Genomic DNA, 24,918 nt, shown 5'->3' with positions numbered 1-24,918 from the left:
TTCCAGCCCGAGCACTGTCGCGTCAGTGAAGACAGAACCGGGTCAAGGTTAAGGGGTATGAATCGGGACAGGTCTCTATGAATTATTACCCCCAAATATTTAAATTGTGTGACCAGTTGAAGTGGGGCGCTAATCGGGAGCCCAGCCTCCGAGGGGGTGAAGAGCAAACAGGACAGACTTCTCCCAGTTTACTCGGACCCCTGAGTACCTGCCAAAGGTATCAATAAGGGAGAGGGCTTCCTCCAGTGACGTGGAGACCTCCCGGAGGTACAAAAGTGTATCATCAGCATAAAGGGAAATTTTCTCCTCCACAGGGCCCAAGGGGATGCCACGGATCGCCGTGGAAGATCTAATCATGATGGCCATCGGTTCTATAGCTAACGCAAAAAGCGCTGGAGAGAGCGGGCATCCCTGTCGAGTACCCCTGCGGAGGAGAAAAGGAGGAGAGATGACCGATCCCGTGCACACTCGTGCCCTAGGGGCACCGTAGATAGCCTTTACCCAGGAAATAAATCTGGGGCCAAAACCAAAGTGGAGCAGAACCCCCCAAAGATACTCCCACTCGACAGAGTCGAATGCTTTTTCAGCATCCAGGGAGGCTACTGCATCCGCCGGGGCCAGATGGGCATCAGATCCCAGAAACGTGTATAACCTCCGAAGGTTGGTATCCGTACCCTTGCCCGGCATGAAACCCGACTGGTCCTCGTGAACCAGGGTAAGGATAACCTCATTTAATCTCTGCGCCAAGATTTTAGTAAGCACCTTGGCGTCGGCATTAAGTAAGGATATAGGGCGATAGGAGGAACACAGCTCCGGGTCCTTACCCGGTTTTGGTATAACCACTATAATCGCCTCCGCCATGGACGCCGGTAGGGCCTCCCCCCGAAGAGACTGGACTATCATAGAGTGCAGCCTGGGGACCAACTTGTCCCCATACTGCTGATAGAATTCCGGAGGAATCCCATCGAGGCCTGGAGTTTTCCCCGTCTGGAGTTCCCCCAGCGCCCGCCGAACCTCCTCTTCCGCTATGGGGGCCTCCAAGGAGTCACGGTCCTCAGGAGAGAGAGCAGGGAACTGAATACGGTCCAGGAACCGGTCAAGGTCCGTTTCGGAGTAGTCTACTCGAGAGCTATAAAGATCGCTATAGTAGGAGGCGAACCGGGCATTTGAGTGAGGGGTCCACCAGCACCGTGCCACCTGGGCCCCTAATACAGGCTATAGAGGTGGCAGGCTGTTGCTCTCTAGCCAACCAGGCTAACAAACGGCCGGTTTTCCCCCCCTGCTCAAAAATGCGGTGCGTCTGAGCCAGTTGTTTCTTGTTCGCCCCCGCCACCCTAATAAGCATCACCTCCCTGTAGGCTGTTTGCATGTCTAAATAGGTAACGGGGTTCTGGGTGGAGGCGAAACGAGCCTCCAGCTCCCTGGCAGACGCCTCAGCCTCCGCCAAGGTAATCGCTGAGTCGTGCCGGGCCCTGGCTATAGAGGATTGGTATGCCCCCCTAATATATGTCTTAAACGCATCCCACTCAATAAGTGCTGAGGTCGAACCCGCATTTGGCAGCCAGTACGTCTGAATATGTTCAGAAATCTCTATCTCCACCAGTGGATCAGAGATCCGGTATCTGGACAAGCGCCATATTCTCTCCGTGGGTGGAGTCAGCATTTGAAAGGTGCATAGCATGGGGGCGTGATCTGAGATTCCTCTCGGAAGCATGTCCACCACCCGCACCCGTGAGAGCATCCTGCCACTGACCAACACCAGGTCAACCCGTGACATAGCTCGATAAGATGTAGAGTGACATGTGTAGGCCCTCTCCCCCGGGTGTCGCCACCGCCAAACATCAGTAAAGCCATACAAGTCCGCCCATTTTGATAGTGGGGAGTCCACTCCACCCCCCAGGGACAGCCTATCCAGTGCAGGGTTTGGAACCATGTTGAAGTCACCCGCAATAATAATGTTATCAGTGGGGTAGCTAGAGATAAGGGGAACCAAAAGCTTCAACAGAGCAGTGGTAGCTGGTGGTGGAATATAAAGGCCCACAATTACCATTTCCACCGTGTCTATAACAGCATGTAAGATCACATATCTGCCTCCCAGGTCCAGCTGTACACTTAATATTTCACACGTCAGGGACTTGTGTATCAATATGCTAACCCCTCGGGCGTAACAGGAATAGGTGGAGTGATGACCCATACCCACCCACTGCCTCCGCAGGCTCAAGATCCTACCCCCCACAAGATTGGTTTCCTGCAGGATACACACATGTGGGCTATGCTGCTTAAGATAGGCCCATACCAAGGAGCGTTTCAATTTATCGTTCAAGCCCTGGACGTTCCAGGACAGCAGCCTCATCTGAGTCATAGCGAGACTTGCCGCAAAGGAACGCCAGGGGAAAACTGAATCTCTGGGCCCGAGTGGAGACAGATGTCACTGCGCCCCCTCCCCAGCACCAGCCTGGAACCCCAGACCTCCAGCAGCAACCACTGCCAATGGTGGGGGTCCCACCCGAGAAAGGTACCACTATAAAACCATTCCAACATGTACACTAATATAAAACAAAACAACCCAAAACCCCCCACCCTCCCCCCACCCTGCACTGCCGTTGGGGAACTCGGAGTGCCCATTCCCATAACCAAAACTCAGCTCAACCGGGGCAAATCAGGTATAACTCCTGCGGGGGCGCAAGGAGAACCAAGAGGGGTAGCCCGAGGTGGAGCTGTAAGTCAAAAATTGCACGGTCGCTGACTTCCGCGCGGCACCAGCCCCAGCCCGGGAGACCAAGAATAAAAGACCATCATAGACAGACTCATGAATCGGGATCATTTGACCAAAGTCAAGGGCGCACACTTAAAAACATTACAGTAAATTAACCACTTCCCACCCGGCCAATGCATATATACGGCCGGGTGGGAGCCGTCTACTCCTGATAGGACGTTCAGGAACGTCCTTCAGGAGTAGCGGGATCGCGCGCACGCGCCCGCGCAGCGGCGCGATCCCGATGTGCTCGTGTCACCCGGACACGGCACATCTCAGATCGGCAGGAGGGCTCTGTGATTGGCCCTCCTGATCACATGACGGCCGTGTCCAATCACGGCCGTCATGTGATGTAAACAAACAGCCGGTTGCTAGGCAATCGGCTCTCTTCTCCTCACACGGAAGTCACCGCTGAGGAGAGGAGAGCAGAACGCTGCAGCCGGCTGATGATCAGTGAGTATGGGCTGCTTTTTACAGCTTTTTACTCACTGATCATCAGTGTAGTGTAAACACACAACACACCACACAGTACAAACACAGTCCCCACATATGTCCCCAAAACACACATGTCCCCAAATAATAAAAACACATGTCCCTAATAATAAAAACATGTCCCCCACATATGTCCCACTAAAATCACATGTCCCAATGATTATCTGCACACATATGTACGTGATCACCTGCACACATATGTACATGATCATTTGCGTACATATGTCCGTGATCACACAAACCAATTATTATACACTTAACGGAATTTTTTTTACCAAAAACATGTAGCAGAATACATTTTGGCTTAAATTTATGACAAAATTTGATTTTATTGGATTTCTTTTCAAATAGAAAAAAGAAAATATTGTTTTTTTTCCAAATTTACGCTTTTTTTGCGCTTATATCGCAAAAAAAAAAAAACGGAGTCGTGAATAAATAACACCAAAATAAAGCTCTATTTGTGCGAACAAAATGATAACAATTTCATTTGGGTACAGTGTAGCATGACCGCGCAATTGTCACTGAAAGCGCTAGAGCGCTGAAAGCTGAAAATTGGGCTGGGAAGGAAGGGGGTGAAAGTGCCCTGTATTGTAGTGGTTAAGGCATAAAACAATAACTGCAGCATATCGCACCATTTGCATGAAGACTCTGTTAACGTTGAGTATTCCCCCCCCCCAACAGTGTCCAGGACCCCCACCGGGCAGCGAGTCCAGTCAGCTCCTAGGCCCAGGACCAGTAGAAGCCAGGATCCGGGGTGGGAGAAGGGGGGGATGAGCCATGACGTCTCAGGCAGGGGGACAACCGACCCAAGTAGTAGAGCTCGAGGCCCACACACACTGGGGCCTAAGGCACACAGTCCTCCTCAGTAGAGTGGTACATCAGAGAAATCAGTAAATAAGGGGGGAGGGGAGCAAGAGCAGGAGACATCATGGAACAACAGTAGAAGCGTAGGTTGTAAAGGACACCATAGTTTCCGGGGCCTGGGTAGAGTGTCCAGCCATTGTGAAGCCTCTTCCGGCGAAGTAAAGTAGCGGGTGGACTCCCCATCGATCACCCGAAGGCGTGCAGGAAACGGCATACCATATTTGATGTTTCTCGCACGTAACTGGGCCTTGACATGGTCAAAAGTCTTCCTCTGCCGCTGGGTGTCAACGGAGTAGTCCGGGAATAGCATGAGACGGGCATTTGCAAACCGTAGCTCAGGGACTTTCCGTGCCTCACGGAGGACCAAATCCGATCCCTGAAGCATGATAAAGGTGCGAGCTGGGGCATCGGGTGGTCCCCGCACGGATGGCATCCTGTGGGCCCTCTCCACCGCGTTGTGAGGAGAGAACACCGCTGCTGGTAGAAGAGTGCGGAGGAGATGCTCAGCGAAGGTTGCAGGGTCCTGTCCCTCCTCTCCCTCTGGTAGGCCCACCACGCGGAGGTTGTTCCTTCTGCTCCTATTTTCACTGTCCTCCGCTCGGGACTCCAGCGCCCGCACTCGCACCTGGAGAGTATGGAGGGAGGCCCGGTGATCCCTGAGGGCATCTTCAGTGTCACCCACCCGCCGCTCAACCTCCCCCATCCGCTCCCGAAACTTGTCCATATCGCGGCGCACCAACCCCACATCCGTCTGTAGGAGGTCGATTTTTCAGTGTCGTTTTGCAACCCGAGATAGCCTGCATCAGCGCCTGAAATCTGTCTTCCTCCACGGTAGCCGGATCCTGTGGCGGAGTTTGGGTCGCCATGTTGGCGCTAACAGAAGGGGGCTGCCCCGCGTGCTGCGGGGATGATGCCGGGGCAGAGGAAGTCTTCCGTCTGGAGTTGTGCTTGCCTCCTTTCATGCCCAAAAAAAAACCAGGTCAGTGCTGCCGGGACACAGATGATGGCACAGGAAGGCAGGTCGGCATTGCTGAAACACAGATGGCAGTACAGGGAGGTAGTTCAGTATTGCTGTTGCACAGGTGGTAGCACAGGGGGGCAGTGAAACCCTGATGCGGCACAGATGGCAGCTCAGGAAGGCAGTTCAGTATCGGTGTAGCACAGACATTAGCAGAGGAATGCAGTTCGGTGTTGCTATGGCACAGATGTAGGCACAGTTAGGCAGTAGAGTAGCGCTGCGGCCCATACAATAGAGCAGGGAGGTAGTTCAATACTGCTGCGGCACAGACAATGTCACAGGGATGCAGTGCAGCATTGCTATAACACAGATATTAGTACAGGGACGCAGTCCAGTATTGCTGTAGCATAGAAAATAGCACAGGTAGGCAGTTCAGTATTGCTGTGGCACATAAGTTGGCACAGGGAGGCAGCACATTGAGGCCGTGGCACAGACAGTAGCCCAGGGGGTAGTGCAGTACCACTGCGGCACAGATGGTGTCACCGGGATGCAGTTTAGTATTGCTATGGCACAAATGTTAGTACAGGGATGCAGTTCAGTATTGCCGTGGCACAAATGTTAGTACAGGGATGCAGTTCAGTATTGCTGTGGCACAAATGTTAGTGCAGGGGTGCAGTTCAGTATTGCTATGGCACAAATGTTAGTACAGGGATACAGTTCAGTATTGCTGCAGCATAGACAATAGCCCAAGGAGGTAGTTCAGCATTGCTGTGCACAAACAAGTTCACAAGAGAGACAGCCCCCCACTGCCAGGGCAGAGGTGGTATAACAGAGAGGGAGGTCCAGCGCCAGGCAGCCTGGCTTGGCACTGCTGGGGCAGAGATGATGGCCAGGTGGAAGCAAGCCTGCCCAGGACAGTCACAGTACCTGATAGGGGTCCGGAGGCTGATCGTGGTGGAGTAGGCCGCAAGATGGCGGCGGGCCTCGGGCGCCCGAAATCGGCCGCTGACGGGTCTTCCGACGGCCTGCAAGGGCCCCACACAGCGCAGCGCGCTCCCAGGGTCAGCCGGCACCGAGATGGCCGGATTCGTCGCCTCCCGGTCCGCCGATCGCGGTACGCAAGCCCGCGGATTGCGGAGGCTCCGCAGGCCTTAAAATGGCCGCGGGTCCCCGTGGCGTGGAACCGCTCCCGTCCGGCCGATTTGGCCAATTACTGCTGGGTTGGATGGGAGAGATGTCTGGTAGCTGGTATGGCAACTTTCCAAACCCTCCAGGCTGTTGGCGATGCAGGATGGCGACGGATTAAAGCAGGATCCGCGGAGCTCCTCAGCAACACATCTTCCCCCCTCTACATCCGGACACGCCCCGCGCAGTTATGTGTTTAGTGTTTTGTAAGTGACAGTGATCGATCGATACTGTACTTGGGTGGGCTGGGCGGAGGGGCAAAACGCAGGTGCTAGCAGGTATCTGGGCTGATCCCGCTAACAATGCTTTTTTTTGGAACCCTAAACTGCTGGGGACGCTAGTATAGATCAGATCAGATATTGATCTGTTCAGATTCTATACCACTACGGGAGGTTTATGCTTTGCGCGTGGGTGTTAGCGGTACTGGCACTAACCTAGCGCTGCCTGTGTGCCTATGTGTACCTACATGTCAGTGTAGTGTAGTGTTGGTGCACACTTACTTTCAGTGTTCTCCTCGTAGTCTGATCAAAAAGACCGCCCTGAGTGGAATGACATCACTTCCTCCCTGCCTGTGTTTACTATACACAGCGGGGGAAGCTTCTCATTCGCCAGGAGCGATCGAGAGGGGATGGCCAGAAACCAACGGCCATCTCCTCATCCCGGATCGCTCCTGAAGCGAAACGGACCGCCGCATCCAGCGGAAGGGGGTCCGATTGGACCCCCCACCCGCTGGAAGGCGAGCACGTACATGTACGTGCTTGTGCCTGTCGGTGCCATTGCACCGACGTACATTGCCATGCGGCGGTCCTTAAGTGGTTAAATACCACCAAAAGAAAGCTCTATTTGTATGAAAAAAATGATAAAAATTTTGTTTGGGCACAGTGTTGCATGACTGAGTAACTGGCACTCAAAGTGTGAGAGTGCTGAAAGCTAAAAATTGGTCTGGTAAGGAAGGGTGTATAAATGCCGTGTATTGAAGTGGTTAAATGGAAAATTGTTCCTAAGAGCCTTAACTTGATGAAGGGACAAGGAAACATATGAAGAATTTCTGATTTGGACAGATTTACCTTAAAATTACTCAGGGCTCCAAAACGCTGGAATTCGTACAGAATAGATGGCATAGAGACATGTGGGTTGGTAACGTAATGTAGCAAATCGTCAGCAAATACCGCTAAGTTCACCTCCTGCCCACTCATTGATATGCTTGTAATACAAGGATTTTGTCTAAGAGCTCTTACCAGATGTTCCATTACCAAAACGAACAGGAGAGGAGACAGTGGACATCCCTGACGCTTCCCATTTTGAATATGGTGATAACATATGGTGATAACGACTGATCCATATTCTTGCTCTTGGCTTGGTATAAAGTGCCATCATTTTTTCCAATAGGACTCGTCCTACTCCTATTTGGGTCAGAGTCCATTTAAGAAACAGCCATCCAACACGATCAAAAGCCTTCTCTGCATCGAGGGAGAAAAGGCATACCAGTAATTTTACTGACTGAGCATAATCAATGGGATTTAAGTGTGTCGTCACGTGCTTCTCTCCCTTGTACAAATCCAACTTGATCTAGGTGTACCAATTTTGATATATGGGATTGAAGATGTGAGGCAATCAATTTAGCATATATCTTAACATCTACCCCAATTAAAGATATAGGACGGTAGCTGGAACACAACTTTAGATCCTTATCAGGTTTGGGGAGCAGCGTGATAAATGACTCTAATGTCTGAGGAGAAAACCTATTAATATCTGATATGCTATTAAACACCCTAAGCATAAATGGTGAAATAGAATCCTTATAGATCTTATAGAATTTTGATGTAAAACCATTGGGGCCAGAACTTTTACCCGATGGTATATTAGTAATCACTTCCCCTAATTCCTCAAGTGAAAAAGGGGAATCCAAAGAATTCCCTCTATCTACAAAGCTGTGAAATAGTCACAATGGGTCTTTTGGAGTGATAATGGATCTGAAGTGATTTCCCCAGATGGTAATGTAATACTAGGTATAAAGGTCGCTGAGGAACGGGGATGTAAAGACCTAGCCAATGGTCTTCCCAGATTTATCTCCATACCGATACTTTCCTAGAGCAAGTTTATATTGACTTCTACAATGGGGAAACCTCCAAAGACTGCAACAAGGAAGACCGTACCAAAGATATCGGCCAGAAGCTCCAGGGTCGGAGACCTTTTATGTGAAGTCTCCAACACTCTGAGCCTTGACAAAGCCTCCTGTGTAGTTGCTGATTTTTCTTTCTTTAAACGGGCTTCATGTTGAATATACAATCCTCTTAATACTGCTTTCAGTGCTTCCCATTGTATAGGTAATGGGGTCTCGTCGTGGTCAGCAAAAACATTTTTAATCTCTACCAAAACTGCCTGATGACATAAAGGATCTGACATCTGGCAAGGAAAAAAATAAAGAAAGGTGCAATATAATGTTAGTGCAGTATTAATGTATGCGATTAACAGCAGCGACAACTGCTAGAGCAGAGATTAAGCGGGACTAAGCAGGCGTTATACAAGTTAGACCTAAGCCAAAAATAAACTGGAATTATAATGATGCTTTATAATTATACCCGGTTTACCGGCTGCCGCCTCCGCTGTACCGCTCTCATCCCATAGCCACCTATAGCCTCATGGTCCACCGCTCACCGCTCCTGACCAGCTAATAAAATGCTGCATTACCGAGTTACTGCTCATTGCTCACCGCTCCAAGTTCCCAGGTTCCCCGCATAGGACCCTGCGCTTATCGCACTTGTCTCCTTCGGAAGCTCCTTAACACAGCTCCTTGCTTCACATTCCTCCGCTCACCGCTCGTGGCGCTGCCGCCATCTCCTCTGATTCTCGGCTGATCCCCCGGGACTCAGCAGGGCATAGTACACTAGCCCTAGCATGCCTCCTCCATGAGCATTTAAAAAAAAACAAAAAACAAAAAAAACAGTTAAATTAGCCAATTTTTTTTGTAGAATGTGAAATATTTTACGTGGCAAGAATCGTGATTCTCATTTTGGCCAGAATCGTGCAGCTTTACTGTGTTACCATCCACCTACAAGTTCCATCTGCCACAGCAGCACGAGGGTCTTATAGATCATAAGCATGGTGACTTCACTGCATTTGTAGTTCACGGTTTACATTCTGCAGCCCCATAATTGACGGTCTCTACCTCTGTACAGACCTGGGGCTGAGGGAAGAGTCTGCAGGAGTCTGTGCATTGCACCCGTAATGCACTTCATGGTTACATCGCTTTGCAGTCTTCAGTAAATCAAAAATGTAATTTCTTAGGCTGCATTCAGTCTATTTGACAGCGCCGAGGTGTGATTGACAAAACGCAGTACTCGCATTTACGATGTTATTCATTTGAATGACACCTCAAATCACGGTGCGGGTTTGTCGCGCAATAAAATGAGCTATAATCGTAGGAACCCGTATCGCAGGACGCCTGCCGCCCAAAAATGGTTCAGGAGCTACTTTGGGGCGACATGCGTCCCGCGATGCGGCAGACCCACACCGCTATTTGAGGTGTCGTTCAAATGAATTGCATTCAAATGCGAGTACTGCGTTTTTCCATTCACACCTCGGCGCTGTCAAATCGCGATTCAAAGCGCTGTAGTGTGAATGCAGCTTTAGTCATAGAGGTCACAGGATCCTTAGTCTTTACCATAAGTTATATGTACATAAAGTTGATTTATTTCAGTAATTCAATAAAAAAAACACAGTAATTATATAGATTCATTACACACAAAGTAATATATTTCAACATTTATTTCTTTTTAATTTGGAGATTATGGGTTTACAGCTAGTGAAAACCCAAAATTCAGTATCTCGGAAAATTAGAATATTGTGAAAAAGTTCAATATTGTAGACTGGTGTCACACTCTAATGAGCTAATTAATTCAAAACACCTGTAAAGGTTTCCCGAGCCTTTAAATCACAGGCAGTGAGACATTTCCCAATCCGCGGCTGCACAGATCGGGAAATGTCTCACTACCTTTAATTAGCGCTGTACAACGCCAACTTCCTGGCAGACGCAGGCACGTGGAGTTGCGAACATGCCTGAGCCCATCCTTACTTGCCAGTTGTCCAGCAGACAGTCATTGACACCATCCACAAGGAGGGTAAGTCACAAAAGGTCATTGCTAAAGAAGCTGACTGTTCACAGAATGCTGTATCCAAGCATGTTAATGGAAAGTTGAGTGGAAGGAAAAAGTGTGGTAGAAAAAGCTGCACAAGCAAGCAATAGGGACACCCGTAGCCTTGAGAGGATTGTGAAGCAAAGCCCATTCAAGAATTTGGGGGAGATTCACTAGGAGTGGACTACAGCTGGTGTCAGTGCTTCAAGAGCCACCACACACACACAGACGTATCCAGTATATGGGCTACAACTGTTGCATTCCTTGTGTCAAGCCACTTCTGAACCAGAGAATACGTGAAAAGTCCTATCTGGGCTAAGGAGAAAAAGAACTCGACTGTTGCTCAGTGATCCAAAGTCCTCTTTTCAGATGAAAGTACATTTTGTAGAATACTGTAGGGCTGCAACTAACGATTGTTTTTCATAATCGATTAATTGCCCGATTATTTTTTCAATTAATCAGATAAAATCATAAAAAAAGTAATGTGCCAATTTTTCGTTTAAAATTAATAATGAAAAAACTTAGTGTCACACTCAAACTGCAGAATAAAAAACGTTTAACATTACACAACTTTGCAGCAGTACAAAAACATTCTGAAAAGAGTTCAACTATAACTGTTCAAGAAACTTTGCATTTGAATGTAAAAAAGTTCACATGCTAGGTGCTAAGGCTGGCTCTCTTTTTACAAATGATGTTGCCTGCAGCCGAAAAGAAGCACTCCGATGTTGTGGAGGTGCCTGGGATGCACAAGAAGGATTTCACAAGTTTTGCCAAAGTAGGATATTTATCTTGGTTACCCTTCCACCAATTCAAAGGGTTTACCTCCTTCGGAAGTGGCTTCTCAGCAAAATAAGCCTGAAATTTATTTTGGACTTGTGTGTGAATATCCACCTCAAGTTGCCCCTCCTCCTTACTGCTGCCCCCAGACTCAAGGAGTATGTCAAGTAGAGAATGAGATGCTGACACTGTAGATCTTGAAGGCTCAGCATCTCTAGTTACAGGCGACGTGGTGGTCATTTGCTGTTGCACCAGCATCTCCCTTCTTAAAGCAAGTGCCTCTGTCTGTACTTTTGCCTGCACGTTTATGATCTGTTCTGGGGATAAAAAATGTTGTCTTCTAAATCGTGGGTCCAGGGTAGAGGAAAGGATTACGGTGTTTGGGATGTGTAGCTTGGAAGCTCTTTAGCAGAGATAATTCATAAGAAGCACCTTCATTGGACCACAACAGCCCCTTTACCAGTGCCGGCACGGATGATAGGGTGACATATTCTTGGCCACTCATGAATACAGTGCAGCATTCAAAGGGCTTAAGAGCAGTGGAAAGTTCTTCAAGGATACTCCACTGGTCTGGTTTTAAGTCCAGATAATGTTTGCCTCTTTGTGTAACTGATGGGTCAGACAGAGTTGCAGTTACTGGCCACCTTTGTTCAATGAGTCGTTCAACCAATATAGTAAGTGCTATTCCATCTTGTGCTTACATCTTGAAGAAGCTTGTGGTCAGATGTACCCATTTGCTTTTGTTTCTCCTTCAATTTGCTGCTGGCTAGCTCACTTTTTTTTTAAATGTTCAACTAGTCCTCTTGCAGCACTAATGGCTCTCTCAATTCCAGAATTCTTTAACGCAGCACTGATCACCAGCTGCGAGGTGTGGCCAGTGCAGCCGATACTGGCCCAGCCATGCTTGTCCGCCAGGATATTCGCAGCAGCCACAATATTTGCTCCATTGTCATGCACAATGGCAATTATTTTCTGAGCTGGAATTTCAAATTTTTCAGTGACCTCCACTAACCATTCTGCAATATTTGCTGCTGTATGTCTGTCTTTCAGAAGCATGGGAGTGAGGCAGATATAAATCTTCCAATCCTCCGCTATGTAGTGGCATGTAATGCCAAGGAAAGCCTTGGTCGCTATACTTGCCATATGTCTGCAGTAATGGCAATTCTGCTTCCATTAGTGCTGACGGCATCCTTCACATTCTGAAATGACTCCTGGTACTTTCTCTCCACTAGTTTGGTAAAATGGGTTCTTGATGGTAAAGTATATCCGGGGGTTCAGTACACTGATCCTGCTTTTAAATCCTCGGTCTTCAACCATGTACAGTGGCCGCATGTCGGACTAGCATTTTCATGACAGAATCTGTTATAACTGCTGATGGGGAGTGCACGGACGATTTTGCTGCACAAACTGTCATGGTGCGCTGTTTCTTTCTGCAATGAAAAAGATAATATGTATGATTAGTATGCAGGAAAAGATATTTCTGTGTAACTCTATATATCATTTCAGGTTTAACTTGGTGTCCTGATGTTTCGCCTTCCACTGTGAACCTCACGTGTTTCCGTTTCATGTGCTCGTTCATCGTTGTTGTGCTTCCGGGCCATGCAAGTTCCGTTTTACAAAGTTTGCAGGTGACCACCTTCTTTGCAGCATTTAAATTAAAATGCTCCCATACCTTAGAAGATTTGGGTCGCGCACCCTTTTCTGAGGTCATTGTGTCAGCAGCACCCTCTGCCATTTTTATCATTTTTTTTGCAGCTAGAAGTAAAAAAAAAAAAGCGGAGACGGGGTGTAATATTATGTATGTATTGTACAGTTTTATAAAAATGGTTCTTCAATATTTATATGCAGTATTCCCTCCCCCCCCCCAGAAACACCAATGGGGGCATTATTCCTTCCGGGAACACCAATGATGGGGTGTTATCCCTCCCACTGTTACCAATGATGGGGTGCTATTCCTCCCGGGAACACCAGTGATGGGGCGCTATTACTCCCGGAAACACCAGTGATGGGGCGCTATTATCCCGGGGACACCAATGACGGGTCACTATTACTCCTGGGGACACCAATAATGGGGCGTTATTCCTCCCAGGGACACCAATGACGGGGCGTTATTCCTCCCACTAACACCAATGATGGGGCACTAGTCCTCCCGGGAACACCAATGATGGGGCACTATTCCTCCCGGGAACACCAATGATGGGGCGCTATTCCTCTCAGGGACACCAATGACGGGGCGCTATTCCTCTTGGAGACACCAATGACGGGGCGCTATTCCGCTTGGGGACACCAATGACGGGCCGCTATTCCTCTCTGGGACACCAATGACGGGGCGCTATTCCTCTCTGGGACACCAATGACGGGCGCTATTTCTCCCGGGGACACCAATGATGGGGCACTATTCCTCCCACTGATACCAATATCGGGGCGCTATTCCTTTTGGGGACACCAATGATGGGGCACTATTCCTCCCACCGATACCAATAATGGGGAGCTATTCCTCTCGGGGACACCAATGACGGGGCGCTATGCCTCCCCGGGACACCAATGACGGGGCGCTATGCCTCCCGGGGACACCAGTGATGGGGCGCTATTCCTCTCGGGGGCACCAATGATGGGGCGCTATTCCTCTCGGGGACACCAATGACGGGGCGCTATTCCTCTCGGGGAAACCAATGACGGGGCGCTATTCCTCTCAGGGAAACCAATGACTGGGCGCTATTCCTCTCGGGGAAACCAATGACGGGACACTATTACTCCTGGGGACACCAATGATGCACTATTCCCCCACTGATACCAATGATGGGGCACTATTCCTCCTGGGGACACCAATGACGGGGCTCTATTCCTCCTGGGGACACCAAAGATGGGGCACTATCACCCCCCCCCCAGAAACACCAATGGGGCACTATCCCCCCGAAACACCAATGGGGCACCAATTGTGCCGTCTGGTGCGCTATGCCTGACGCTAACACCAAAATTATTTTATTTACTATAGTCTTGCTTTTTTTAATTGTTTTCACTATTCGTGATTATGTAACTATGAGATTCCTCCTGAAGTAGCGGCTTATGTCGCAAAACATGTAGAGGATTACGTCTGGACCTACAGAATTACTCCCTATTTACCAGTGGGGTTTATCGGAACCACTTGTAACTGTATGCAATAATCATTCTATGTACTGTTGTACTTCTTTTTATTGATGTCTTTTCTTTATTTTTGTATCTACCTTGTCCAAATCCCTGGGTACCGAGATAGTCCACAACACTATTTTTGGAGTAGCCCCTGACACATCCCTTTCCACTATCAACCATTTACCAGTGGGGTCTACCTATTCTTTTCTGAACCACCTGCAGCTGTATGCAATAATCATTCTATGTACTGTTGTACTTAATGTTTTTTATTGATGTCTTTTCTTTAATAAATGTTATATTTGTGTATCTACCTTGTTCAAGTATCTGGGTACCGAGATAGTCCACAACACTTTGTTGTTGTGGGGCAATATTTGTGGAGTAGCCCCTGACACACCACTTTCCATGAAAGTAAATTTTGCATTCTATTTGGAAATCAAGATCCCAGAGTCTGGAGGGAGAGTGGAGAGGCACAGAATTCAAGTTGCATGAGGGTCCAGCCTGACGTTTCCACAGTCAGTCTAGCTTCACACCTACGCGGCTGCGTTTGATGCGTTTTTCAGGCACGGTTTTCAGTGCATTTTGCGTTTTTAAACCAGGGGTTTTTGTGTTTTTGTATGCAGTTTTCATGTATTTTGCGGGTTTTTTTTCCCCCTCTTTAAATGCACTGTAAAACACACTGTATAAAGCTGGTTGCTAAGGGTTCCCCGCTGAAAGCAGAATATGATAAAAAAAAAAAAAATTGACAGAAAAAAAAGTGTGGGGTTCCCCCTTAGGTCCATACCAGGCCCCTCGGGTCTTGTATGGATTCGGAGGAGACCGCCCACACTGAAATGAAAGAAAAACGGCATGGGGCCCCCCCCCAGAATCTATACCAGACCCTTATACAAGCATGCCGTCCGGCAGGTCAGGAAAGGAAGGGGACAAGCGAACACCCCCTACCTCCTGAACCATACCAGACCACATGCCCGCAACATGGGGGGGTGGGTGCTTTGGGGCAGGGGGTTCTGCGTGCCCCACCCCAAAGCACCTTGCTCCTATGTTGATGAGGCCAAGGGCCTCTTCCTGAAAACCCTAGCCGGTGATTGTCAGGGTCTGCGGGGGGTTTATCGGAATCTGGAAGCCCCCTTTAACAAGGGGTCCCCCAGATCTTGGCCCCCCACCCTATGTGAATGGGTATTGGGTATATCGTACCCCTACCCATTCACCTAAAAACCACAAAACCAGAAACCAAAAAATTTCACAAGAGGCGGGCTCTCTGAACGATGATTTGGATGGCCACGCCCCATGCCTATATGAGGCATCAGACAGCAGGGAACATAATAGCGGAGGAAGACAGCTTTGTGGCAAGACCAGCTACTTTTTTGTTTTTTAGTTGGTAACTTGCAGCGTCGAGGAAGAAGATGATGAAGACAGCGACACGAGGAGGAATAGGAAGAAAGTTGCCGCGAGGAGGAGGAAGAAGATGGCAACACTGGGAGATGACAGCTTGGCGAGAAAACGGTGACGGAAAAAGACGACGACACCAGGAGAGACTGCGGTTCAGAGCTATTTTACTAATAAAGGATGTACCTGATACCCATTCACATAGGGTGGGGGTCAGGATCTGGGGATCCCCTTGTTAAAAGGGGATTCCAGATTACGATAACCCCCCCCCCCCCATCCACAGACCCTGACAACCGCCGACTGGGGTTGTCGGGAAAGAGGCCCTTGTCCTCATCAACCCCCCCCCCCCCTTATGTTGAGGGCATGCAGTCTGGCGCTCCCTTCCTGACCTGCTGGGGGGCATGCGCGGATAAGGGTCTGGTATATGCGCGGTATGAATTTTGGGGGGACCCCATGCCGTTTTTTTTTTTTTTTTTAACTGTGGGGGGGGGGGGGGGGGGATCCATACTGAACCCGAAGGGCCTGGTATAGACCTGGGAGGAAACCCACGCCGTTTTTCTTGCAAATTTTTTTTTAACATTCAGCTTTCAGCTTGGAACTCCGCAATGATGACTCATCATTGCTAAAGACACCTGCTTAGCAACCAGCTATATACAGTGGTAAAATAGGAAATGTAAAACACATCAAAAATGCACCACTTGGGTTTCTGGTGCATCTCCATTGTAGTCTATTAGTCACAAATTGTGTGAAAAAGTCCCTGACCCTTTTCTAAAAAGGCACCAGCTGCAAAATGCATAGATGTGAACTAGTACCATAGAAACCATGTTAAATTGATTGTAGTGCGTTTCTGCAAGCATTAAAACGCACTAAACTCGTAGGTTGGAATGTAGGGTCATTGATGACTTGGGGAGTGATGGCATCGGCTTTTGTTGGTCCACTGTGTTTTATCAAGTCCAAAGTCAGCTCAGCCCTCTACCAGGAAATTCTAGAGCACTTCATGCTTCCCTCTGCTGACCAGCTTTATGGAGATGTTGATTTGATTTTCCAACAGGACTTGGCACCTGCCTACACTGCCAAAAATACCAATACCTGTTTTGCTTTTGTTGATTAGAAAAATTTTTTTTTTATTGAAGAACACCAGGCATTACATGGTATATATTACACATGTATGACATTTATGTACATATAAAGAATAGTACCAGGAGTCTTAATTTCCATACCAATAGAAATGTGACGTTTTGCAGGACAATAGTGGCATCATACACTATGTAGATAGAGCAATACCATGGTCTCGTGTTCACTCAACAAGAAGCACAAAATAAAAATAAAAATTGGTAATAAGAATTGAATTATAACACCAGCCAATAACATAGCACCCAGTATGCAGATTTGTCAATCATGTAAAATCACCCATATTACACCGTCTGTTTCATCACACAACGCCACACCAACCACTTTGTGACCAATTAACATAGCAGCAACCTATCCCGAACCAGTTGTGGCGGAGCCACTTCTGCGGAGTCTAACCAGTTCTGCCATATATTGAAGAATTTCTTCAGTGACTTTCTATGTTAAGTGTGTTTTTCCCGCATGAGAGTAACGTTAACCATTTGGATCCATTGTGCCTCCCTTGGAATGGAGCCGATAGCCACAAACGGGCAGTCAACTTCCTGGCTAAATATAAAAGTCTTGTGAGGACAATGTATACCGAGGGGAGGTACAGGTCTTCATCCAGGTTCCCTACTAAACACACTAGTGGTACCAATTCAAGCTGAACCCGAAAGACATTGTTTATGCTAGTGACAACACTACTCCAGTATCTCACCAGTTTGGGAAACCACCAGAGCATGTGAATGAGGTCACCAGAATGAGCCTGACATTTGTGACATATAGTGGAATCCCATCTGCCCCATTTGTGTAGTTGTACTGGGGTATGATATAGCCTGTGCAGAATAAACGGATGGGATAGACTCTGTGTCGCCGACGCCGAAACTACCGGGCCCACTACCAGAATCTGGTTTCACTGTTCACCATCAATGGGGCCAACATCTCTCTCCCCCCCTCTCTAGATGATCGTAAGTCTGGAGCCTGTATATGTGATAGTAAATGGACATATATTCTGGAAATGATTCCCTTCTCTGGGTCAGAGTAGATAGATTCAATAAACGTGGAGTCTTCTAGCTGCATATTAGAGTATCTACTTTGATATCTAATGGCGTGTTGTAGTTGTGTATATTGGAAGCGGTGGCCTCCAAGTGCAGGAAACTCTCACATCAATTGATCAAATGGTTTTAAAACATGTCAGTTCAGTATTTGGGCAAGGAATCTAACCCCAGCCCCTTCCCAAATCGACCAGCTGGGCACTTTATTTAGTTCAGTGTAAAAACGGTTCCGCCAAATAGGGGTCTGTTGTAGATGCCCGACAGTCCCAATGCGGTTTTGACCCTTTTCCATATTTTCATCAGTGACCGAATTGTAGGACAGGTGGAGGGTACACTATTTACATTTTGAAAAAGAGAGAGACCCCCTAGGGGTGGGACTTTAAAGGCACTACCACATAAACAAAAATAGTAAAAAAAATATAAAATATTTATTGACATTTAAGTTATATCATTTATTTTGCATTTGTTGTGTATATAATTCTATCCACGGCCATGTGCAATATTTTACCAATGTTATGTCAATAAATATTTTCTATTATTCTACAATTTTTTTGTTTATGTGGTAGTGCCTTTAAAGTCCCACCCCTAGGGGGTCTCTCTCTTTCACTGTTATATCTGGGATGTGGCACACCCTTTTGAGTCTTTCTCATCAGAAACCCTTTTCAGCCTTTTCAATTTTGGTACTGTTTTTCTCAGTCTTCTGTGGCCATCTGTTGCACAGCCTCATATTCAGTGGCTTCACATTCACATGTGCCATTTTCTTTCTCTTGATGCACTCTGTTGGCACCAGAGGCCCCCGACTCCCACAGTGCAGCAAAGCAATCTTTGGGCTCCTTTCTTGGTTCATCAGCCTTTAGTACCAGCACAGAAAACCTCATCCTTGCCTATCCACAGCAGTGAAAGTTGTAAGTACCTCTTTGGGGACATTTAGCACAACACATTAAAAATCACAAGCAAAGGGTCAGATGACCTTTCTAGGGAGGCGTGGTAGTCTTGCTCCACAGGGCCCTAGTACCCCCAGTTCAGTTACCCTTAGTCTGATTATTTGCCATCCTCTGCACTCTCAGCTGGCCTTTCAGCTGCACATCCTTCCTTCTACCTATATAAAGTGGTGTTTCAGCTCTTCTGATTCTTGACCATAGGTTTTTTTTTTTTAGCACCACCTATAGTCAAGGATCAGAAGATCTGTGTATGTCAGTGAACTCTGAGGAAGGGATTTTATGCTGAGTAACAAAAAAAATAAAAAATCCCTTTCTATCGTGGTGTGAGCAAACGAAATTCTATCCCAGGAAATGCTCAGTGAATCCTAACTTTTCTTCAGTCTTGGCCCTGAGTACAATCAAGAGTCAGACACCGACTCTAGCAATCTTTTTCAAAGATCACTTGCCTGGTATTCTTTAGTAAAAGCCTTTGTGCAGGGAATTGTTCACCATATCCACCTGTGACACTGTGGGACCTCAACCTGATTCTGTCAGCTCATCAGAAAGCACCCTTTGAACCTATCAGAACTATCCTTCTGCTTATTCTCACTTTCTTTTCCCATCATCCCTTTGAGACAAGTTTCCACGTTGGCGGTTTTGTGCTGCAAGAAAACACTTAATTTTTGCTTTACCGGAAAATAGGTGTGTTGAGGCCCCCCCCCCCCCATTGTTTCGATGTGGTACAGGCTGTTCAAGTTTCCCTGTCAGCTCTTATTTATTACAGGTACATATACAGTTATGCTCATAAGTTTACATACCCTGGCAGAATTTATGATTTCTTGGCCAATTTTCAGAGACTATGAATGATAACACAAAAACATTTTCACTTTCACTCGTGGGTTAGTGTTTGTCTGAAGCCATTTATTATCAATCAACTGTGTTTACTCTCTTTAGATCCTAATGGCAACAGAAACTGCCCAAATGACACTGATCAAAAGTTCACACACCCCAGATCCTAATACCGTTTATTGCCCCCTTTAAAGCGGAGCTCCACCCTAAAGGGTAGCTTCCGCTCATTGGAACCCTCCCCCCCTCCTGCGCCACAATTGGGACCTTTCAGGGGGGAGGGGGGTGCAGGTACCTGTACAGTACAGGTATCTGCACCCACTTCCGGCATAGATATCCGCAGAATCTACGCCCATTTCCACAGAATCTACGCCCCTTTCCGCAGGTCCCCCGCTGTCTGCTGGGAAACACACGGATCCCAGAGACAGCGGGGACCATCCTTATTGCGCAGCACGACTCGCGCATGCGCAGTAGGGAACCGGGAAATGAAGCAGCAAACCTCCACTTCCTGATTCCCATACCCAAGATGGCGACGGCAGCACCCGAGAGACGATCAAGAGATCGGCTTCGGGTGCCGACATCGCGGGCGCGCTGGGCGGGTAAGTGTGCTTATTTTAAAAGTCAGCAGCTGCAGTATTTGTAGCTGCTGGCTTTTTAAAAAAAAATGGCGGAACTCCCGCTTTAATATCAATGACAGCTTGAAGTCGTTTGTGGTATTTGTGAATGAGGCTCTTTATCTTCTCAGATGGTAAAGCTGCCCATTCCTCTTGGCAAAAGGCCTCCAGTTCCTGTAAATTCTTGGGCTGTCTTGCATGAACTGCATGTTTGAGATCTCCCCAGAGTGGCTCAATGCTATTGTGGTCAGGAGACTGAGATAGCCACTCCAGAACCTTCACTTTATTCTGCTGTAGCCAATGACAGGTGGACTTGGCCTTGTGTTTTGGATCATTGTCATGTTGGAATGTCCAAGTATGTCCCATGCGCATGAATGCAAATGTTCCTCCTAAACCAGGGGTGTCCAAACTACGGCCCTCCAGTTGTTCAGGGACTACAATCCCCATCATGCCTAGTCATGTCTTTGAATGTCAGAGTTTTACAATGCCTCATGGGATGTGTAGTTCTGCAACAGCTGGAGGGCCGTAGTTTGGACACCCCTGTCCTAAACCTACACGGTATCTCAGTGTCATTTTTAGCCTTGTCAGGGTCCATCTGCAGCCTTGTCATTTGCAGTCTTTTTAGTGTCATTTGCAGTCTTTTTAGTGTCATTTACAGTCTTCTCAGTGTCATTTGCAGCCTTCTCGGTGTCCATCTGCAGCCTTCTCGGTGTCCATCTGCAGCCTTGCCCAGGCTGAAGTTAAACTGCAGTGACATGTCAGTGTCACTGCAGTTTGAAAATGGCACCGCCGAGATACACAGAGCCGGTCCTGTGTATCTCAGCTCCTCTCGTAGTCCCGCCCACCCCCCCCTATGATGGACCTAACACAGCTCCAATGGTGGAACTGGGCATGACTGTGAGCAGAGCCAAGCGCTGCCCATATACATACATAGCCGAGTGTACTCGGCTAGGCTCGGATAGCTCCGCTCACAGTCACGCCCAGTCCCTGTGTTATGTCCATCATAGGGTGGGACTGTGAGCGGAACTAGCCGAGGATAGTTGAGTATACTCGGCTATGTATAGATATCAGCTGCCCTCGTTCCTCTGCTCACAATCAGCAGGGGGTCGGCGTATAACACTGATTTTAAGGGGAAAAAGGTGTGTGTTATATGCTGATAAATACGGTAAATGTGTGTTTACTATATATCCATTGAAACTGTATTAAACTCCAATTTTAAAAAATGCAGACGGGCAGGGGTTTTATGACAGAAGAGAACCTAATGATCTCTTCTGTCATAAATACATTCTTCCGCCCTTCAGTAATAATGTACACAGAGGTGCACATGTGCAGCTCAGATTACAGTTAAGGCACCCACTCTGTGTCATGATGAAGTGACTCCAATGCTCATGTACAGGAGTGATGTCACCTAGGCCAGCAATTTAAGTGGCAGCGAACAGAGTGAACCGGAAGGAAGACCAGGAGAAGATTGATCAAGCACAGGCAGTGCAGCGCTGGAGGACATCCTTTGACAGGTAAGTCTGTCGTAATTTTCTAGTATAAGGTTCATACTGGCATATTATGGCATAAACCTGCAGGGGGCCCATTTACATTTTTTTTCCCATGACATTTAATTCTGCTTTAATATATGCACATTTAGAAAATGCTGTAACTTTTTTTTTTTTGCTGTGGATTAAACCTCACACTTTTTTAGATGTCTTTTGTATCTTGCTTCCAAATCTGAACACCTGAATTCACAGTTTTGTCTACTTATTACTACCATTACAGATAACTTCCACTCTGTCAGTAGGATATTATATAAGCATCTAGACTGGTGATACTTTTAGAAAAATCAAACCATGATCACAAATGGTCACTGGAGTCCCTAAGAAATGTCAGTAGGTAATTCAGCCAATCCCAGCATCTACCCATACCCATTTGAAAAAGCAGGCCCTTTTGTTATACATTTTTGCATCTAATTTGCCTGTGCTCTGCAATTTGGGAAATCTCTGCATTGTTAAAATGTGGCTACATTATTCAAAACATGTCATGTGTCGCGTTGCATTGCAAATCCATATTTATACACCTTTAATTTTAGGTTGCTAGACAAGGACAGGAGAAGACGACTGTATTAGAAGTGTTTGAAGTTGGACATCAAAGTTTTGAATGGTTTCCATTGCCTACTGCTATTCCTTCTATTGTTTCAAAAGAGTCCTGCACAGCTGATCTTAGGCATGAGCCCAGCCAGAGTAATGACAGAGAAAAACAGTTAGCAGAACCTATGTTATCTAAATCCAGAACTCAAAGCCCTCAGTCTCTTAATGCTGTTAACAATTTGGAACTCAGCTTTTTGGTAACAGGTTCTAAAAAGAATGAGCTATTCTGTAATAAAAATTCAACTGAGGATCATGAAGAATTGCAAAGTGGAGCCACAAAGAACATCAAAGAGCTAATGGCTTTTCAGAGGAGTACCACAGATGGTGTTAAAGCACCACTTGCCTCACAGAAAAGTTTCATAAAAAACATCAAAGTACCTCAAAATTTACAAAAAGACTTGGTGGATGCTATAAAAGAACCAAAGACCTCTCAAAAAAGATCTAAAAAAGCCATCCAAGGACTTCATGTGTCACAAAAGGGTTCTGAAAAGAATGCGAGAGAACCTCAGGCAATAACAAAACAGACTGTTTACTTGTGGCCTACTGTAACGTTGGCAAAAAATAGCAAAGGTAAAGAGGAACCCGAATGGGCTAAAAAAACTTCAGACTTTACTGATGTGATGGACATTGAAGAGCCCGTTTCAGCAAGTGAGGGCAAATTGCAAGTGATGCAAGAAAGTGCAGACAAAACAGAAGCAGCAGGATCGCTGGATAGCTGTCCAATTTGTCTGATGCAGTTTCCCAAACAGTAAGTACATTGCCTAACCTGGCTCAACTGAACTAGGGACTAAAAAGTTGAAAAACTTGCTAACTTGACAAGTGGCGGTAGTAGAGTGATTTATGGGTGTCCTGCCATAGTTCTATACAAATGCATATAACATGGGTTGTCTTGGAGTTCATATTAAGTCAAAGCCAAGCAGATATCTCATTGAGAATGACAGGCAGGCAGTCACCTACTGCTCATAGTGATTCACAGGAGCACTGTGACTTGTGATGTGGACAGTAATGCATTCACAAAAGGAAGTGAGGAACGAAATCTCCCTTTAAGAGACAAAATATAAAGACTGTTACTTGCTTGACATGCACCCTTGAATTCTTAAAGGGATTGTAAAGGTACAATTTAATTAAAAAAAATATAAACATGTCTATACTTACCTACTCTGCGCAATGGAATTGCACAGAGCAGCCTGGAACCTCCTCTTTTTGGGTCCCCCGCTGGGGCTCCTGGCTCTTCCTCTCTGGCCAGTGCCCCCATGGGAAGCTGCTTCCCATGGGGGCACTCATGCATGCTCACACCTGAGTCTCTCTGCTGCGTCCATTGACACAGACAGTGGGATTTGGCCCTGGCCCCCTCTCCCTCTCCCTCGTCACTGCCTTTGACAGCACTGAGAGCCAGTGAGACCCAGAAGTGAGGGGAGAGAAGACCTGCAGATGTACACGGCGCTGGATCGAATGAGGACTCAGATAAGTTAAAGGATGAGAGGGGTTGCTGACACCTAAACATTTTTTACCTTAATGCAAGGAATGCATTTAGGTAGAAAATGTTTAGACTTGACAACCACTTTAAGCTGCATATTAATAATATTACTTTGTTTACATGTTGAATAAAGAGTAGAGCAATTTTTTTTTTATCAATTATCCACCAGAGTTGTAATTTTGTGTATCCAATCATGTAATTTACCCACATCTGCAATAATACACATCTATGCAAGTAAAACACATTTATTTCCCAGGTTAGCAATAGGCTTTATAAGTCACCTGTACTTCGCCTCCTGCTTTGGTCATTGGACAGTTCAGCAGCATCATTACTACTGTCCACTTGGCAGGTGAGCTATACTGTGATCTTTCTTGATCCGTGAAAGTAGTACTTTTTGATAGGTAAACATATTTATTTCAACTGTATTTGGCATACTCCACAAAGAGCCACCGTGTTAGTACTGATTGTCTTACAAGGCTGCTCATGGAACATGGTAGAGCATTCCTTATTTAAAAGCAAAGTATGGCCAAACCTTCTCTTCTGGGTCACAGGAGTGCACTTATTTCTGCAGTCCTGTAACCCAGATTCAGCCGACAGCAGCTGACATTAAAGGGCCAGTCCAGGTTCTGGAAGGATCTCGACTTTAAGGTCGGGATGAGATGCCTGACTGGCACCTGGCTCAACATGCCACCAAGAGCCTAAGCCAGGCACTCCCCCTCCACAGCCCAGTGCTCTGCTGAGTGCTGGAGGGGCAGAGCAGATAGTGGTGATTGACAGTCACCTTTCTGTGCTCAATAAAGTCCAACAACTAAGTGATCAGCAGTCACGTGATGCTGCAGCCATATAGGCGAGTAGCTAGGTTTTGTTTTTTTATATCCCACAGTACTCCTATTAAGATAACTCCAGTGTAAAAGGAAGCATGTGTGTGCTGGCATGGCAAAAACACAGCATACAGTAGATCTAAAAAGTCTACACACCCGTTAAATTATCAGGTTTCTGTTATGTAAAAAATTAGACAAATATAAATCATTGCAGCACTTTTTCTACCTTTTTAATGTGACCTATAAACTGTACAACCCTGTTGA

General features: G+C 46.9%; 1 protein-coding gene across 1 annotated transcript in view; it reads left to right on the top strand.

Moving 5' to 3' along the window:
• Positions 1 to 24,918, top strand: part of FAAP20 (FA core complex associated protein 20) — a 241,208-nt gene that overhangs the window by 211,778 nt on the left and 4,512 nt on the right. The window contains exon 4 of the mRNA XM_077457663.1: positions 22,299 to 23,104. Within this exon, the coding sequence (XP_077313789.1) occupies positions 22,299 to 23,104 (806 nt within the window). The remainder of the gene's footprint in view (positions 1 to 22,298; positions 23,105 to 24,918) is intronic.

Source organism: Lithobates pipiens, unplaced genomic scaffold, assembly GCF_037356315.1.
Source record: "Lithobates pipiens isolate NorthernLeopardFrog02 unplaced genomic scaffold, aLitPip1_a1.2 Scaffold_27, whole genome shotgun sequence".
Taxonomy (NCBI): Eukaryota; Metazoa; Chordata; class Amphibia; order Anura; family Ranidae; genus Lithobates; species Lithobates pipiens.
Note: the sequence above shows the minus strand (reverse complement) of the source record. Positions and strands in the feature narration are given on the sequence as shown.